This window comes from Pelophylax lessonae (assembly GCF_965119305.1).
Source record: "Pelophylax lessonae genome assembly, chromosome: 7".
In the NCBI taxonomy this organism is placed as follows: Eukaryota; Metazoa; Chordata; class Amphibia; order Anura; family Ranidae; genus Pelophylax; species Pelophylax lessonae.
The window spans coordinates 275,709,804-275,729,104 of NC_138774.1; the positions used below are offsets into that span (position 1 = coordinate 275,709,804).

The window sequence follows — 19,301 nt, forward strand, 5'->3', positions numbered from 1 at the left end:
GGGGGTGACGATAGATAGCCAGTGACAGGGTTAGTGTTGCCTTGGAGGAGCGATACTATATACATTGTGTCAAGACTGGCGGATGGAATGCTCACCGGATAGATAGGGATGTTGGGTGAGAAGGTCGCCTCTACGGAGAGGGTCTTCTCACTATTGATAGTTAGCTATCTAATCATTTGAATGTATAATTTTAAATGCTTAACTTGTTTTCTTTACAGGTTGCCTAGGGTTGACATAGTGGTAGCCAGTTAGGATGTTCACCTGAACAAAGTTTTTGTTTGATGGGCGGTGCATTCTATTAATGCACATAGCGTGTATATAATGTACAGCAGAGATACAAGTCTTTTTTTTCTACGTAATTTATTAATTGTACAATTTGTTCTTTCCCTTTTCCCCCTCTTCCAGGTTTGTGGGATACTCGTTGGGTTTTTTTTGGTAGGAGTTTTTGTAGGGGGTGGCTGCCCCACAACCAATGGGGACATGGCTCGTTTTGGTGGGGGGTGGATGTAGCACCCTTCCGGTCAAGTGCTAGATAGACAGAATAGTTTTTGGCTCTGTCTGCTTAACAGCAGAGCAGCAGGCTAAATCTATGTGCTCCCTGCTTCACAGGGAGCAGGATCTGTTAGTTAGGCCTGTTACATGTGTCCATTAGGGATGGCCTTGCGGTTCGCCCGGCAGTCGGTTCACGGTGAATTTTGCTTGTATGCTACCCGCCATGTCCATGTGTGATTCATCTGGGCTGAGGAAGTACCCCCACTGTGTCCAATGGAGATGCCTGTTGGACAGTGGAGGAAACCCAGCCAGTGACACACAGGATTTTGTAGCTGTCTCAGTGGGTTGGCATAGACAAGTGATGCATCCTGGGATATGCTATTAAAGTCAAGGGCACATGTGGCAGGGGGGTCTTTGGGCAGGAAGCCAAGTCCCAGAAGGAGGGTGATGGCTGTCTCCTCTTCTGAAGCTATGGAGGGTGGTCACAGGCAGTCGGCCTGGTGAACCACATAGTGTGGCTGAACCCAGAGGTATGGTCGAGGCTGACTGGTGGAGTTTGGAGGCAACAGTGACTCTGGAAAAACAGTGTCCGTGAGTACAGAGGAACTTGCCCAGGGGTCTGCCAGGAAGGGGGCCACTCCAGAGGCTAGAGTCAGCGGACGGGTGTCAGCACACAGGCAGTGAGAGTAAAGAGGGAGCCAAGTTTAGAACCCTGAAGAGAATATTCAAGCAGGAACATTTAAAGCATCTTCACTTCAGTGACAGAGTGAAGCAGCGGCCTTGCCGCATTCTACAGTAAGCTGTCCTCAAGACTGTGAATAGTTAATAGTTGGAGTATCCCACTCATCCATTCTCCAAGTTCTCAATAAAAACACAAAAACAACATCCCCTGGATTGATTATTGACTGAGCCAAGGACTTTCATTGCTGTTTATCTGCTGTCAGTTGCTAAGGGTAACCCAGGGGAATCCAGAAAGTGTAATTCTCAGCAGTCCTCTAGGGGGCAGTGCTACATAACATTCAGGCCAACATGCGCCCAGGGATGAATCTGCATTCTGGACATTTGTCCTTGGGTGCATACTGCCCTAAATGTAAGTACAGCTCGGTGCACTGCCCAGCCCCATCCAGTGGAAGCAGCTGTCAGCCTCTACACAGCGAGACCCGCCTGCCCAATGTCTGCCGGGACCCGCTGATTGTTTGGTACTCTGATCGAATATGTAGACTATGTAAATAAGGCAGACTTCTGAGTACAGAAGATATGGATCCTGTGTTCCTGTGAAGCAAAAACACCGACCCATATCTTCAAGTAGTAAAAGCACCTCCACAACAGTTAGTAAGCACTCCCTAGGCACACATTTAACCCTTCGATCGCCCCTGATGCTAAGCCCTCCCCTGCCAGTGTCATTAGTACAGTGACAGTGCATTTTTTTTAGCACTGATCACTGTAATAATCTCACTGGTCCCCAAAAAAGTGTCAGGTGTCTGAATTGTCCGCCGCAATATCGCAGTCCCACTATAAGTCCCTGATCGCCGCCATCACTAGTGAAAAAAATAAAAAATAAAAATATCCCTTAGTTTGTAGACACTATACCTTTTGTGCAAAACAATCAATGTACGCTTATTGGGATATTTTTATTTTTTTTTTTACAAAAATATATAGCAGAATAGATATTTCCCTAAATTGTTGAAGAAATTGGATTTTTAAATTTTTTTTTTATTGAATGTGTTTTATAGCAGAATGTAAAAATAGTGTTTTTTTTTTTTCAAAATGGTCAGTCATTTTTTGCTTTTAGCTCAAAAAATCACTTACCACCAAAAGAAAGCAATTATCAGTTACAGTAATGCAGTGCTGTATTGCAAAAATGGCAAATGGCCTGGTCAGGAAAGGGGGGGGGCAAACTTTTTGGAGATAAAGTGGTTTAGAGTAGTGATCGACCGATATCGTTTTTTTGTTGCCGATATTTTGGCCAATGCATATCAGTATCGGCCGATACTGGCCGATATTTTTGTACATTTAAATTTTTTTTTTTTTTTATCACTTGACAGGTACTCTTGTGGAGGGATCTGGGGGGTTCTAAAAGACCCCAAATCTCTCCTCTGCACTTAAAAGCATTCAAAACGCCAAGTTTGGCTGTTTTGAATGCTGTCATTTTTTTCAATCTGGCGCCGAGTCCATGGAGACCGGATCAGAGCCGAATTCGGCTTTGATCGGGTCTTCGGCGGCTGTGCAGGCTGGTTGCCCAGTGGGACGGGAGACCAAGGCGAGCAGCGGAAGGTGGCGGGAGGGGACGTCCCCTCCCGCTCCTTGTAATGACAGCCGAGCGGCTTCTCAGCCACATCGGTTGTCATTACAAGACAGCCAACCGTCGGCTATGGACGCCGGTACCGGGGTGATGCCTCTAGCTACAGGAATCACTCCGGTAGAAGCAATTTCCGAAATATCGGCAATATCGGTCACCTCAGGGGCCGATTCCAATATATCGGGGAAAGTGCAGATCGACTTTGCCGATAATCGGTCGATCGCTAGTTTAAAGACTTCTTTTTTTTTTTTTTATGGTTAACAAAACCGGAGTTTGCACTTTAAGTGTGAATAGCGCAAGGATGACGCCCTCCTGTTTATGTCAGACGTTTGCTTTTTATAGCAGGAAAAAAACACAATAATGTGGTTAGAATTGGCCAGGCTGACCATCAACACAGATGAGAATGAACAGCTTTCATTGACACCGCGGGACTGACTAACAGGGGAGAAATGCTGCTCTATCCACTAAGCTTTCCTTTCCTGGGCAGCATCTGCGTCCCGTCCTCCATGTCCTCCATATACGGCCATCCAAGAGCAGGCGGACCATCAGCAATCTCTCTGGATACTCTTTAAAAGTTAAAGTATATATAAACCCAAGTCTTATATAAGCTTTAACACATTAATAGAACTTCAAAAGTAATTTCCAGTCTTTATAAAACCTGTAGCTTTCTTTACGGTGATCTATGGTGATCCTGCCATTAGGGGTTCTTTTTCAGGCACTTCCTGTTATAGGGTGACAACTGCCTGTCCCTGTCTCCCTAGTGTGCTCCTGCATTGTTGCCCTGTCATACAGGCTTCTAATCCAGAAAAAAAGTGGCAATTTCAACAAACCTTAGACCCCTTTCACACACACCGTCCGTCGGACAGACTCCGTTTTTTTCCAGCGGGGGATCGATCCGCCGATCCCCCGCCGAGCAGGAGGATGACAGCTGTGTCTCCGCGCTGTGTGTCCATTTTTTTGGTGGATCTGAACGGCCCCCCCATGCATCTCTATGGGGGAAATCCCATCCGATCAGCTGGATGGATGGAAAATAGGGTTTCCATCCGACCAGATTTGACGGATCGGATCGGATGTCTCCGCTGACATCCGATAACCCATAGGGATGCATGGGGTGACCGTTCAGATCCACCAAAAAAATGGACAGGCGTTCGTTCTCATCCGATCCCATCCGATCCCATCCGCTGGACGGATCCAGATTTGACGGATCGGGTCGGATGTCAGCGGACATGTCTCCGCTGACATCCGATGCCCCATAGGGATGCATGGGGGGGACCGTTCAGATCCGCCAAAAAACTGACAGGCGGATCTGAACGGTCCGCCTGTGTGAAAGGGGCCTTATAGAGATATGCAGGGCTGCTGTTAGAAATCAAGGGGCCCCATACACCCTACCTGGCAGGCCCCCCCCCCCCCCAAATATGTCAAGACAATATTTTCACAAAAAATACACTAAAATCATTCTTAGCGGACACACACATAAACACCTGTGTGAATTAGTCCCGGTTCACACTACCGCGACTTGTCAGGCGACTGGTCAGCCTGACAAGTCGCGGTCCATTCAGTGCTATGGGAACCGTTCTAATAGGAGCGACGACTTAGAAAATAGTTCCTGCACTACTTTTGACCAAAGTCAGAGCGACTTGCATTGACTTCCATTATATGAAGTCCGTGCAAGTCGCGCCAAAGTCACGGTGCACGGCGACTTCACTGGTCACCCCCGAAGTCGGATCGCCATGGTGTGAACCGACACTTAGCCCTTTTTAATTGTTTTTTTTTTTTTTTTCATTTTTTAAAAGTTAAAAATGTTTACAATTATTTTACAATTTTTTTTATTACAATGCGTACAAATACATTGCGCTTACTAACTATGGGAAAGATTTATGTCATTTTTATTGGTTTTATCGGCAATCTGTGATTTTTAGCGGGACTGCGACATTGCGGTGGACAGATCGGACCCCTGACTGACATTTTTGACACTTTTGGGGGGGACCAGTGACATTACTACAGTAATCAGTGCTATAAATATGCACTGTTACTGTAATGTACACTGGCAGGGAAGGGGTTAATACTGGGGGTGATCAAAGGGGTTAAATGTAAGCCTAAGGGCTCTTTCACAATATCCGCTCCGTCGGACGGACTCCATTTATCTCAGCGGGGGGAACGATCCGCCGATCCTTCGCTGAGCAAGAGAATGACAGCTGTTCTCCGCGCTGTGTGCGGAGAACAGCTGTCAGAGCCCCATACATCTCTATGGGGGAATCGGATGGGAACGGACTGTCGGTCGGGCCGCCTGGCCAAACTGAGCGATCGGGGGAAAAGGACCTTAGTCAGGGAGTTGACCAAGAACCGATGGTCACTCTGACAGAGCTCCAGTGTTTCTCTGTGGAGAGAGGAGAACCTTCCAGAAGAACAACCGTTTCTGCAGCAGCACTCCACTAATCAGACCTGTATGGTATAGTGGCCAGATGGAAGCCACTCCTCAGTAAAAGGCACATTAAAGCCCACCTGGAGTTTTCTAAAAGGCACCTGAAGGACTCTCAGACCATGAGAAACAAAATTCTCTGGTCTAATGCAACGATTGAACTCTTTGGCCTGAAAGGCAAGCGTCATGTCTGAAGGAAACCAGCACCTCTTATCACCTGGCCAATACCATCCTTAAAGAGAAGCATGATGGTGGCAGCATCATGCTGTATGGATGCCCACCTGGAGTTTGCTAAAAGGCACCTGAAGGACTCTCAGACCATGAGAAACAAAATTCTCTGGTCTAATGCAACTGTGATTGAACTCTTTGGTCTGAATGGCAAGCATCATGTCTGAAGGAAACCAGGCACCACTCATCAACTGGCCAATACCATCCCTACAGAGAAGCATGGTGGTGGCAGCATCATGCTGTAGGGATGTTTTTCAGTGGCAGGAGACTAGTCAGGATCGAGGGAAAGATGAAAGCAGCAATGTACAGAGACATCCTAGATGAAAACCTGCTCCAGAGCGCTCTGGACCTCAGACTGGAGCGAAAATGTATCTTCCAACAAGACAACAACCCTAAGCACACAGCCAAGATAACAAAGGAGTGGCTATGGGACAACTCTGTGAATGTCCTTGAGTGGCCCAGCCAGAATCCAGACTTGAACCCGATTAAACATCTCTGGAGAGATCTGAAAATGGCTGTGCACCGACGCTCCCCATCCAACCTGATGGAGCTTGAGAGGTCCTGCAAAGAAGAATGGGAGAAACTGCCCAAAAATAGGTGTGCCAAGCTTGTAGCATCATACTCAAAAAGACTTGAGGCTGTAATTGGTGCCAAAGGGGCTTCAACAAAGTATTGAGCAAAGGCTGTGGTACTTATGTATATGTGATTTTTTTTGTTTTTTTTATTTTTAATAAATTTGCAAAGATTTCAAACAAACTTCTTTCATGCTGTCAGTTGTCATTATGGGGTATTGTTTGTAGAATTTATAGGAAAATAATGAATTTAACCTTTTTCGGATATTACATTTTTCTTTTCGAGTTTTTTTTAATCACTTTGACTCTCACTTTCGAGGTGGTCATGTGCCATAATGAAGTAGGGGCTTCCTCATCATGTTCTATACAAGCTGTGCTGTCAGCATAATGGAGAGGAAGGGGCAGACCCGGGTACAACATTTTTTTCGGGGTGTTGGATCCTGCAACAGGAAACGCCTAAATGTCATGTTTTGTTTTTTTACTTAAAAGGAGTTAGGAAATATGCTCAAATCGTTACAGAAACGCCAGAAAGATTCTTTTGTGGGAAAGCATATCCAAAGGAGTGAAATATTAGATTACACAAAAGCGTTTGGAGAAAACAACCTTTCACTGCTAGATTGCTTCATGATGTGGCTGTTGGCAAACAGCATTAACATTTAATGCCTGCCAGCAAGTAATTCTCCCCAGACTCGGAGAGATATTGAGTTTCTCTGTGTAATAAACTACAAGGGTCTAATGGCTGTGAGTTCTGGGGGAGGAAGAATTTGACTGGATGCAGAAATTGCGGGATTAAATCGTAGTGGCCTACGGGAAGATGATGACAGCAATTGAAATACTAGGCCTCCATTGAAATGCACGGTACCCCCCGCCTGTGTCTCAGCACAAGAAACGCTGCAGACAGGACATAAAATACGTTAATAAAGCCAGCCACAAACACCGTAGAGTCGTAAAATTACAATAACCAACAGGGTGGATGGAGTTCTTTTCAATTTAAGGCCTGTAGATTATTGCCAGCCATTATGTCTGTAAATGGTGGAGGATTTAGAAGGACACCAAGCTGTATTAAATCACAAACCCACCAATTTTTATCACGCTCCATTTCAAATTATCTTCTGCTACAGTTGTCCTATTGAACTCTCAGCTTTTGGGAAATATTTTACCTCCCGTAGAAAGTCTTAATGCATAATACAGCCACATGGCTAGATTTCCTTACCACACACAGTTTCTGCTTAGCCCAGGTCCATTTAGAGGGATTTCCAAGAACAATGAAAATCTCCAATTTTACCGAGACCTATTCATATTGGAACCTCTCTGTAAACTCAAGTAGAGGCCACCACCACCCACAGCCTGCTAGTCAACCACAGTGGGAGGCTCATCCCATTGTTGCTTGCATTACCGGTGGGCTGGAGGCCAGCCTGTGGAATAAAGTGGTTCTGACATAGAACCAAAGTATTCTATGGTACCATTGCCATATCAGCTTTCACCACCAGGTGACAGAATTTCTGATCTCTATACACAATTTTCGATTTTTTTCCTTTAGATTTACCAAATCCATATAATACGAGGTCAGACCTAAAAACTTTCAATTTGTATGCAATCAGGCAGGCCCTTGCACTACATAGTTGAAGGTAAACCTAAAGGAAATCTAACAACAAAAGTATCGTATGCAGGGCTTTTTTTCTCAGAGAATAGGTGCAGGAACTCCTCCCTTCTGAGTCACTCCTTGACTCTGTCACCTGCCCACCTCCGAACACCGTTCCTTGGTTTCACCTCTTACCCACCTCCCAGTACCACCCCTTTTAGACAATTAATAATAACAAGAAAGGCAATATAATAGATCTAGAAACAATGGACACCCCCGTGACAATAGATCCACCCCTGCAACAATGGACTTCCAACAGCCAGCATCAATAGACCCTCCAGCAGCCAGCAACATTAGACCCCTCCCTCAACAGTAGATCCCTCCCAGCAATGATTGATGCCCTGCAACATAAGACCCACCCCAGCAACAATAGATACCCCACCAACAACAACAGACTTCCCCAGCAACAAAAGATCCTCTGCACAAATAGATCCCCTCCAGCAATACTAGATTACCCAGTAGCCAGCATCAATAGACCCTCCAGCAGCAAGCGGCAAAGACCTCTCCCTCAACAATAAATCCTTCCCAGCAACAACTGACCCACCAGCAACATAAGACCCATCTCAGTAACAATACATCCCCCATGAGCAACAGAAGACCTCCCCAGCAACTATAGACCCCCATCCTCCGCAAAAATAGATCCCCTCCAGCAACAATAGATTGCCTATTAGCCAGCATCAACAGACCTTCCAGCACACCCAGCATCCTTTGCCATTACATACATTCAGTTCTGGAGGTGCCGGAACTGCGTTCCCCCGCGTTCCCGCTGAAAAAAAAGCCCTGATCGTATTTATTCAGCTTAAGAAAACCCAGAACCTGCCAGATAAGGAAGTCCCCTCTAGTATTGCATTGAAGGATATTAAATTGGTGTTTGTCAACCAGTGTTCCATTTAAACACCTCCGGGTGCCACAAGTACGGGACCTAGTTTGCCTTGGATCAGCATCATGAGTTGGGCCACCCTCAGCATTTAGGAGAAGACAGAAGTCCATCTATCCCAGACCTCCTCCACCTCCAACCCTCTGCTGTGCTGCTGGAGCTAAAACGTGGGGCTCTGATCTAAAGAGGAGATTGTGTAATTGGGGGGGGGGGGGGGCTCTATGAAGGAGACTTTGTGAATAGGGGGTTCTGTGGTGATGGGAGACTCTTCATATATAGGGGGCCTCTGATGTATAGGGGTGACTCTGATGTGATGGGGGCATCAATGTGAAGAGGGGACTCTGAGGTGATGTAAGGACCTCTTATGTGATGGGGGCCTTTGATGGGGGTGTTCTAATGTAAAGGGAGGCACTGATGTGATGGGGTCCTCTGGTGGGGGTACTCTGATGTGAAGGGGGTACTCTGATGTGATGTTTGGACCACTGATGTGATGGGGGGCCTTTGATGGGGGTGTTCTAATGTAAAGGGAGGCACTGATGTGATGGGGGACCTCTGGTGGGGGTGCTCTGATGTGATGTTTGGACCTCTGATGTGATGGGGGGCCTTTGATGGGGGTGTTCTAATGTAAAGGGAGGCACTGATGTGATGGGGAACCTCTGGTGGGGGTACTCTGATGTGAAGGGGGTAATCTGATGTGATGTTTGGACCTCTGATGTGATGGGGGGCTTTAATGGGGGTGTTCTAATGTAAAGGAAGGCACTGATGTGATAGGGGACCTCTGGTGGGGGTGCTCTGATGTGATGGGGGGCCTCTGATGTGATAGAGGGACTTCTAGTGCCGGTGTTTCAATGTAATGGGGGGGCACCAATGTGATGGGGGACCACTGGTGGGGGTACTCTGATGTAATGTATGGACCTCTGATGTAATGAGGGGGCCTCTGGTGTGATAGAGTAAAGGGGGGCATAGATGTGATGGGGGTCTCTGGTGAGGGTACTCTGGTGTGATTTATGGACCTCTGATGTGATGGGGGGCCTTTGATGTGATAGAGGGACCTCTGATGCCGGTGTTTCAATGTAATGGGGGGCGCTGATGTGATGGGGGACCTCTAGTGGCGGTATTCTGATGTGATGTATTGACCTCTGATGTGATGGGGGGCCTCTGATGTGATAGAGGGACCTCTGTTGTGGGTGTTCTAATGTAAAGGGGGGTACCGATGTGATGGGGGACACCCCCCCTGCACAGCCTTTCACTGGGAAGCCCAATGTACTGCTGTTTCTCCTTCCCCTATCTCTTATGCAGCTGCGAACTGAGGGAATGTGATCACTTATAAAAAATAAAAAAGGAGAAAAAAGGTATTTATAATGGTTTTTTATATCTATACACGAATGATTTGCCTTTCACTTCTATTTTAAACTAAATAGGTTGTTTTACACAGTGAGGGTTTATAATCACTTTAACTGGTGCTCATTAATTAAATAAGCTGGATAGTGCCCATATTACACTACAATTATACTACTGATTACACAAATTTAAGCTGGATAGTGCCCCATATTACACAACTAATTACACTATTAGTTACACTAATTACAGTACCTCGCAAAAGTGAGTACAACCCTCACATTTTTGTAAATATTTTATTCTATCTTTTCATGTGACAACACTGAAGAAATGACACTTTGCTACAATGTAAAGTAGTGAGTGTACAGCTTGTATAACAGTGTAAATTTGCTGTCCCCTCAAAATAACTCAACACACAGCCATTAATGTCTAAACCGCTGGCAACAAAAGTGAGTAGAAAAGGTCCCGAAGTCAGTGGAAATAAACAATGCTCCATCTTTGGTGTCATTGAGAGGAATAGAGCCTCGTCCTTGGTGTCATTGGGAGAAATTGTTCTTGATCATTGGTGGCATTGGGTCCCATTGTTGGTGTCATTGGAAAGACAAGTGCCCCATCTTTGGTGTCACTGCAAAGACTTGCGCCCCATTATTGGTGTCATCGGGAGGAATTCTGCCCCATCTTTGGTGTCATTGCAAGGATTTTTGCCCCATCATTAGTGTCATTGGGAGGAATTTTGCCCCATCCTTGGTGTCATTGGGAGAAATTGTGCTCCATCATCAGTACCATTGGGCCCCATTGTTGGTGTCATTGGAAAGAATAGTGCCCCATCTTTGGTGTCATTGAGAGGACTTGTGCTCCACTGTTGGTGTCATTGAGAGGACTTGTGCTCCATCATTGGTGTCATTGGGAGAAATAGTGCCCCATCTTTGGTGTCACTGCAAGGACTTGTGCACCATCATTGGTGTCAATGGGAGGAATTGTGCCCCATCATTGGGAGGAATTCTGCCCCATCAATGGTGTCATTGGGAGGACTTGTGCCCCATCATTGGTGTCATTGGGAGGAATAGTGCCCCATCTTTGGTGTCACTGCGAGGACTTGTGCCCCTTCATTGGTGTCATTGGGAGGAATTATGCCCCATCTTTGGTTTCATTGGGAGGAATTATGCCACTTCATTGGAGTCAATGGGGGGGTGGGGATTAGGCCCCATTGTTGGTATCAGTGGATGAAAATAGTGCCCCAAGGGCCAGATAAAAGCAAGCAAAGGGCCGCATTTGGCCCCCGGGGCCATAGTTTGGAGACCACAGAGCTATAGTCTCTGTAGTTCAAATGTTATTCACACAGAATAGAGTGAACCAGGAAAGTACTACATTATAGCCTCTAGATGGAGCTGATGATTATGGGCAAAAAATGCTTATTGAATATGAGTCATACCATTCAACATGTTGGGAAAATAGCCTAATAACATTCAATTGTGGATCCATTCACATAGAACAAATGTACATTGATAAAAAAAGAAAACTGGTGTTTGGATTTACCCTAGGCACCACATCCCCAAATGAAGCAAATGACTGAAAGGAGGTAGACACTGGATTTTAAAGGTGCCACACACAAAATATAGTATAAAAAAATAATTTTTTATCATAATCCATAAAATATTTTGTCAGAAAAAAACATTGGAAAGGAATTTTTTTCATGCAATGTGTTCATCTCTACATGTTTCGCCAGACTCTGGCCCCTTCAGGAGATTTTGCTATAGTATTGCATAACAGTTCACTTATTGTTTAATAAATAAGTGTCTGTTAAGAATCAAACATCATATGCTGCACCGGGATATCAGTGATCGCAGAGGGGAAAACAGGAACCCAAATGACAAACCCTCTGCCTCTAATTGACAGAATGAGGTTATGGGTATGAAGCAAACCGAAGATCTCCCAGTGGTGCTAAAAAGTGTCCCTCCTCTCAAGGCAGAGCTGCAGCATCATTGGGTTTGCTTCATACCTATAACCTCATTCTTGGATCAACAAAGTCTGATAGTGATCAAAATGGTACTCCGTAGTTTGTATGGCCCCCATGTGCTTGTATGCATGCGTCACAACATCAGGGCATGCTCCTAATGAGATAACGGATGGTCTCCTGGGGTATTTCCTCCCAGATCTGGACCAGGGCATCACTGAGCTCCTAAACAGGCTGAGGTGCAACCTGAAAGTGTCGGATGGACCAAAACATAATGTCCCATTGGTGTTCTATTGAATTTAGGCCAGGTGAGCATGGGGCCATTCAATGGTATCAATTCCTTCATCCTCCAGGAACTGGCTGCATACTCTTGCCACATGAGGCCGGGCATTGTCGTGTACCAGGAGGACCCACTGCACCAGCGAAGGGTCTGACAATGGGTCCAATTAGTTCATCCTGATATCTAATGGCAGTCAGGGTGCAATTTTCTAGCGCCAGGGGTGGGCAAACTTTTTGACTCGAGGACCGCAATGGGTTCATATTTTGGACCCGGGGACTGGACCAAGAGTAGATGGACGGTGTGTGTGCCCCCTTTCAATGCAGAGATGCCAGCATGCCCCCTTTCAATGCAGATATGCCAGCATGCCCCCTTTCAATGCAGATATGCCAGTGTGCCCCCCCCCCCCCCCACGAGACCAGTGCACTTACCTCAGGCAGCGCTTCTCTTCAGTCCCCCGACGTCTCCTCGGCCAATGGCATGACGCTTGCCTTTCAGCCAATCAGGAAGCGGGAGGACCCGCTTCATGATTGGCCAGGAGGAGGATCCATGTGACAATAGCGAATTTTCATTCGCTATTGTCACACAATGGGCGGGCTCGGGGCGCACTGCTCTGTGCGCCCCGGCCGCCACTGCCGAAGTTCTTTGGGTGGCCAGGTACCATTTGATTCACGGTACCGGTCCGCGGCCCGGGGGTTGGGGAACACTGCGCGCTCCGCAGGCTGGATTAAAAGGTCCGCCGGGCCGTATACGGCCCGCGGGCTGTAGTTTGCCCATTCCTGGTCTAGCCTGTAGAGGTCTGTGCGTCCCTCCATGGATATGCCTCCCCAGACCATCACTGACCACCACCAAACCGGTCATGCTGAACGATGTTACAGGCAGCATAACGTTCTCCATGGCTTCTCCAGACCCTTTCACGTCTGTCACATGTGCTCAGGGTAAACCTGCTCTCATCTTTGAAAAGCACAGGGTGCCAGTGGCGGAACTTCCAATTCTGGTGTCCAATGGCAAATGCCAATCAAGCTCCACAGTGCTGGGCAGTGAGCAAAGGGCCCACTAAAGGATGTTGGGCCCTCAGACCACCCTAATGAACTCTGTTTCTGATTGTTTGGTCAGAGACATTCACATCAATGGCCTGCTGGAGGTCATTTTGTAGGGCTCTGGTAGTTCTCATCCTGTTCCTCCTTGCACAAAGGAGCAGATACCGGTCCTGCTGATGGGTTAAGGACCTTCTACGGCCCTGTCCAGCTCTCCTAGAGTAACCGCCTGTCTCCTGGAATCTCCTCCATGCTCTTGAGACTGTGCTGGGAGACACAGCAAACCTTCTGGCAATGGCACGTATTGATGTGCCATGCTGGAGGAGTTGGACTGCCTGTGCACCCTCTATAGGTTCCAGGTATTGCCTCATGGTACCAGTAGTGACACTGACCACAGCCAAATGCAAAACTAGTGAAAAACAGTCAGAATAGATAAGTAGGGAAAAAATGTCAGTGGCCTCCACCTGTAAAACAATTCCTGTTTTAGAGGTCACCTCATTGTTGCCCATCTAGTGCACCTGTTGTTAATTTAATTAACACCAACGCAGCTGAAACTGAATAACAACCCCCTCTGCTACTTACCTGACCAGATCAATGCCCCAGGAGTTTAATTGATGCTATACTCTGATTAAAAAGTGTTCCTTTTTTTTTTAGCAGTGTACATGAATGACATTTATTAAAAAAAAACAATACACCCCCTATGCCTAGTACATCTGCGCTCTCCCCTTTTTACTACTTTCCAATAGGAAGAAAAGCGGAGTCTTAGTGGCAGGCTTGCCTGGCATTTATCTTTCATAATAAAGAAAAAGGAAATAAATCCCTACCCACATACTTCCAGTGAAGTGATTGCACTACCGGGGTTCCCTGAAGTGTATTACACGACATCCCATGATTTCATCATTTTCTATTTATTATTTTTTTTTACATTTTTAGGAACTAGAGCGGCATCCTCTCAACCAATTATATTCTTCTCTTAAAGTATTACTAAACCCAGGAGCCTGCATTCACTATATCTGGTCTCCCACAGTACACAGAACATGGAAATGCAATTATTTTAGTAAATATAAACTACTAAATACCTTTTCTCATCAGCAGTATATAGCAGTCTTGTGACTTCTATCAGTTCCTGGTTAAAGCTTGTAGGAGGAGTTTTCATGCTGCACTGGCTGTCCTATCAGGATACAGGACTTCTGACCCTCTGTCTGGATAGTGCTGATTGCAGACTGGCGACTGGTGCTCCATGAGCTGGGGGGGGGGGGGGGGCAGACGGACCACACCATACCCCCCCCTGAACCACACCAGCCCGCACACCATACCCACCCACCCACTTCCCCGGTCGCCAGCTCACTCACCCTGACTGGATATGTGGAGGGAGGGCAGGCAGCAGCAGCAGTGGCGGCGGCAGCTTCTTCCCCCTCAGTCTTCTGCATTTCCTCCGTTCTCCATGGCCAATAGGATTGTTTCTCCTTTCGGCCAATCGAGAAACGGGTCTCAGGACCCACATCCTGATTGGCCAGGAGGAAGATCCGTGTGACAATAATGAATATTCATTCGCTATTGTCACACAACTGGGTGGGCTGGGGGCACAGTGCACTGCGCCCCCAGTCCACCCTTTTTTGAAGGCTATTAGAGCCTCTGGCTCTTATCACGTGCTTCAAAAAAAAGAAAAAACCCCATTGGAATCCATGAGTCCAGCGCCCTGCATGTAGATTTAGGGGGCCGGATGCATGGATAGGGGGGGCGGTGCCCCTGCGCCCCCAATGGATGGTCCACCCCTGGCTGATTGGCCCTGTGCTGATCACATGCACTCTCCCAAGAAAAAAAAAAAACTCTAGCAATACACACCAAACTGAGCATGTGCAGAGTGACTCCAAAGGCTCTGTTCTTACAGGAGATGGATTGGGGACAATGGAAGAAGGGAAGGATCAGAGAAGACAGGATCAAACAGCCTTTTTACACAATACAGAGGATTAACCCCTTACGTTCCACAGTGAGTATAACAAGCATGCTTTACTGCATATACAGACTGATTTTACTGTTGTGGGTTTAGTAACACTTTAAAATCATAATTGGATTAGCAGCTGAATAAGTTCTAGTTCTTAGTGACTTTATGTTGACATATCAGGCCCTTGGCCTCACAAATAATACAAATAATAGGATGAAAGAATTCCAGATGAAAACTGAGTTTGGTACCCAGTACCATAGGAGCTCACCTTCTATAGCGCTCAACGTCAGGGTCTTCGCGGTGGAAATCAAGGCCTCCGTGTCTCATGGCGTCCTCGGGGTTGGCAAAAGCCTATAGGAAGAAAAATGGAATATAAAACTGTTAAAGAAAATGTAAACCCAATCGCGTGAATTAACAATGAAAAATATGTTTTTTTTCAAATATGTACAGTTCCTTCAAGTACACTCAGCTTCCTCCAAAGCCCTTTTTTGCTGCTGTAATCTGTTAGAGGTGGCTACGTTCATTGTCCATGGTCCCACTGTGTATGCTTGTAGTGGTGTGCCCCTTTATCCAGATTCAGGTGCAAGTCCCTTTAACTCAACTCCTCACAATCCTCTGGGCTCCCAGCACCCTCTGAGCTCCTGGACACGCCCAGGGAGTATAAATACCAGCTCTTCCTAGCTTCCAGTGCTCAGAGAGATCCTGCCTGATGGGACAGCAGTGATTGGGTAAGTGAGCTGTCCCCAGGTGCTGGGTCCTCACCTGATAAGTCTGGTGTGCGGGCCACCAGCAGTGAGCACAATAGCATGCAGCATCTGTCCAAGCTCCAGTCACTGGAGAGGACTCTGTTACAGTCTGTTACATTTTTTTTTTTTCTTTTTTAGTGTAGATGTGAGGGGTGAGGTCTTTTTGACCCCAGATCTCACAATAAAGAGGACCTGTCATGCCTATTTCTATTACAAGGGATGTTTACATTCCTTGTAATAGGAATAAAAATTATCACATTTCTTTTTTAAAAAACTGTGTAAAAATAAAAAATAATAAATAAAATAAATAGGAAAAAAAATAATTAAAGCGCCCTGTCCCCGTTAGCTCACGTGCAGAAGTGAACGCATACGGAAGCCCCGCCCACATATGTAAACGGTGTTCAAACCACACATGTGAGGTATTGCCGCAATCGTTAGAGCGAGAGCACTAATTTTCTGCCCTAGACCTCCTCTGTAACTCTAAGCTGGTAACCTATAGAAATTTTTAATGTGTCGCCTATGGGGATTTTTTTAGTACCAAAGTTTGTCGCTATTCCGCGAGCGTGCATGACATGTTGGGTATCTATTTACTCAGCATAACATTATCTTTCACACTATGGAAACAAAATTGGGCTAACCTTACTGTTTTCTTATTTTTTAATTTAAAAAAATGATTTTTTTCCAAAAAAATTGCGTTTGGAAGACCGCTGCGCAAACACGGTGTGATAAAACATATTGCAACAATCTCTATTTTATTCTCTAGGGTCTCTGATAAAAAAATATATAAATGTTTGGGGGTTCTAAGTAGTTTTCTAGCAAAACAAAAACTGATTTTAGCTTGTAAACCCCAAGTGTTAAAAATAGGCGCGGTCTTAAAGTGGTTAATGAAGGTGAAAGAGGAGAGCGCAAAGAACTGGCTTGAAATTGAACATTAGGAAAACTAAGATCGTGGCAACCGGTCCCATCACTCCTTGGCAAATAGAAGGAGAAGAAATGGAAACAGTGACAGATTTTATCTTCCTAGGCTCCAAGATCACAGCAGACAGTGATTGTAGCCATGAAATTAAGAGACGATTGCTTCTTGGGGGGGGGGGGGAAGCAATGGCAAACCTAGACAACATTATAAAAAGCAGAGACATCACCCTACCGACAAAGTGCCATATAGTCAAATCTATGGTATTCCCAGTAGTAACCAATGGCTGTGAAAGTTGGACCATAAGGAAGGCTGAACGCTGAAGAATTGATGTTTTTGAACTATGGTGTTGGAGAAGACTCTTGAAAGTCCCTTGGACAGCGAGAAGATCAAATCAGTCAATCCTGAAGGAAATCAACCCTGAATATTCACTGGAAGGACAGGTTTACAACCTCTTTAACCACTTGCCGACTGCTCACTCGAGCTCTACTGCAGCAAAGTGGTTAGTTCCCATCCAGCGACGTAGACCTACATCGCTGGATTCCTCCCCTTGTGGGCGGCGCTCGCGCGCCGCCGGAGGCTCGCTCCCGCTGTATTCAGTTACAGCAGGAGGCGGGCCAGGGGAGGAGCGGCGGCGATCGCCGCTGCTCTTCCCCGATCGTCGGGGAATCCAGTTTGGAGATCCGCCCGCTTTGTTTGTCTCCTAAGTGACAGGGAGTGACAGATTGCAGGGTTCAGCATAGTTCACGTTAGTAAGCACCAGGTATACATTAACTCCTCCCTCTCCAATAAAATTAACCCCTTCCCTGCCAGTGTCATTTTTACAGTAACAGTGCATATGTATAGCACTGATTACTGTAGTAATGTCACTGGTATCCTCAAAAGTGTCAAAAATGTCAGTCAAGGGTCCGATCTGTCCAGCGCAATGTCGCAGTCCCGCAAAAAAAATCGCAGATCGCCGCCATTACTTGTTAAAAAAAAAAAAACACCAAAAATGACAGAAATCTTTCCCTTAGTTAGTAAACGCAATAACTTTTGCGCAAACCAATCAAAATATGCTTATTGTGATTTTTTTTTACCAAACATATGTAGCAGAAAACAAATTGGCCAAAAATTTAAAAAAACTTTGATTTTTAAATTTTTTTGGGGGGGAAATTCATATAAAAAAATGTAAAAAATATTGTTATTTTTTCAAAATTTACGCTTATTGTGATTTTTTTTTACCAAACATATGTAGCAGAAAACAAATTGGCCAAAAATTTTAAAAAATTTTGATTTTTAAATTTTTTTGGGGGGGAAATTCATATAAAAAAATGTGAAAAATATTGTTATTTTTTCAAAATTTACGCTTTTTTTTTGTTTATAGTGCAAAAAGTAAAAATCGCACAGGTGATCAAATACCACCAAAGGAAAGCTCTGTTTGTGGGAAAAAAAGGACATCAATTTTGTTTGGGTACGGCGTCACACGACCGCGCAATTGTCAGTTAAAGTCGCACAGTGCCGAATCACAAAAAGTGGCCTGGACGTAAGACAGCAAAATCCTCCGGTGGTAAAGTGGTTAATTATCAGTATTAAAGCCACAGTATAATATTGAAAATGACAGAGCTTTATTTTTTGACACTGGTATGCAACCTAAGGAGCTAGAAGGGCTAATATATTTTAGTGGAAAGTAAAGTAATTGTGGATTCACATCAAACATCTGACCATATGAATAAGATCCTTCTAAATCCTGGCAGGGCTGCTGTTAGAAATCACGGGGTCCCATACAGCCTACCTGGCAGGCCCAACCAAATATATCAAAAGAATATTTTCACAAAAATCATTATTAGTGGACAGAAACATAATTTTGTTTCAAATAGTTTTTTTTTTTAAATGTTAATAATTATTTTTAAACGATTATATTTTACAATTTTTAAAGATTATTTAATACAGTTATTTATTTATTTTTTTACAATTTTTTTTTTTAACAGGGCAGGGAAGCCTCTAGCACTGCTAGGCGGGGCAGCACAGTGACAGGGGAGCACACAGGGTGGGTGGAGTGGATTAGAAGCAGGCAGAACAGGGAGGGAGATCGGAACCGGAGAAGCAATTACAGGAACAATGCTGTGTCTGTCTCTCTCCCTGCAGCAGCTGAAAGCCTTTGGGTGGGGGGGGGGGCATTGGCTTTCAGCTGCCGCAGAGAGCCGCACAGGGCATCCTTCTGTAATTGCCACTTCGCCGGTCCCCCCCTATCAGCGGCCCTGAATCCTGGGCACATGATTTGATGTTTTGTTTTTTTATTCTTTTTATTGCAATATTTTTCAAGAAAACAAAAAATAGCCAATTGAAGCATACCCCGGCTTAAATAAAACAATATATAATTATCTACTTTCTTTTAAAAAAACATAGAAGCCAGTAACAGCCCCAGCGCCATAGATCGGGCCGAAACTAGCCTGAAGTGCACCCTTTCAAACCATAATTCCAGAAGTAATGCATAGCAGAATGAGGCTTCTCATCCCACAACCAACCCTCCACCAATTGATTATAACCTTCCTGCCAATGTCAACCGCATTCCTGTTTAGG

The 19,301-nt window shown here is 45.4% G+C and overlaps 1 protein-coding gene across 1 annotated transcript in view; it reads right to left on the minus strand.

The window, feature by feature from the left end:
- Positions 1 to 19,301, minus strand: part of PTGES (prostaglandin E synthase) — a 110,651-nt gene that overhangs the window by 48,349 nt on the left and 43,001 nt on the right. The window contains exon 2 of the mRNA XM_082263106.1: positions 15,349 to 15,431. Coding sequence (XP_082119232.1) covers positions 15,349 to 15,431 — 83 coding nt within the window. The remainder of the gene's footprint in view (positions 1 to 15,348; positions 15,432 to 19,301) is intronic.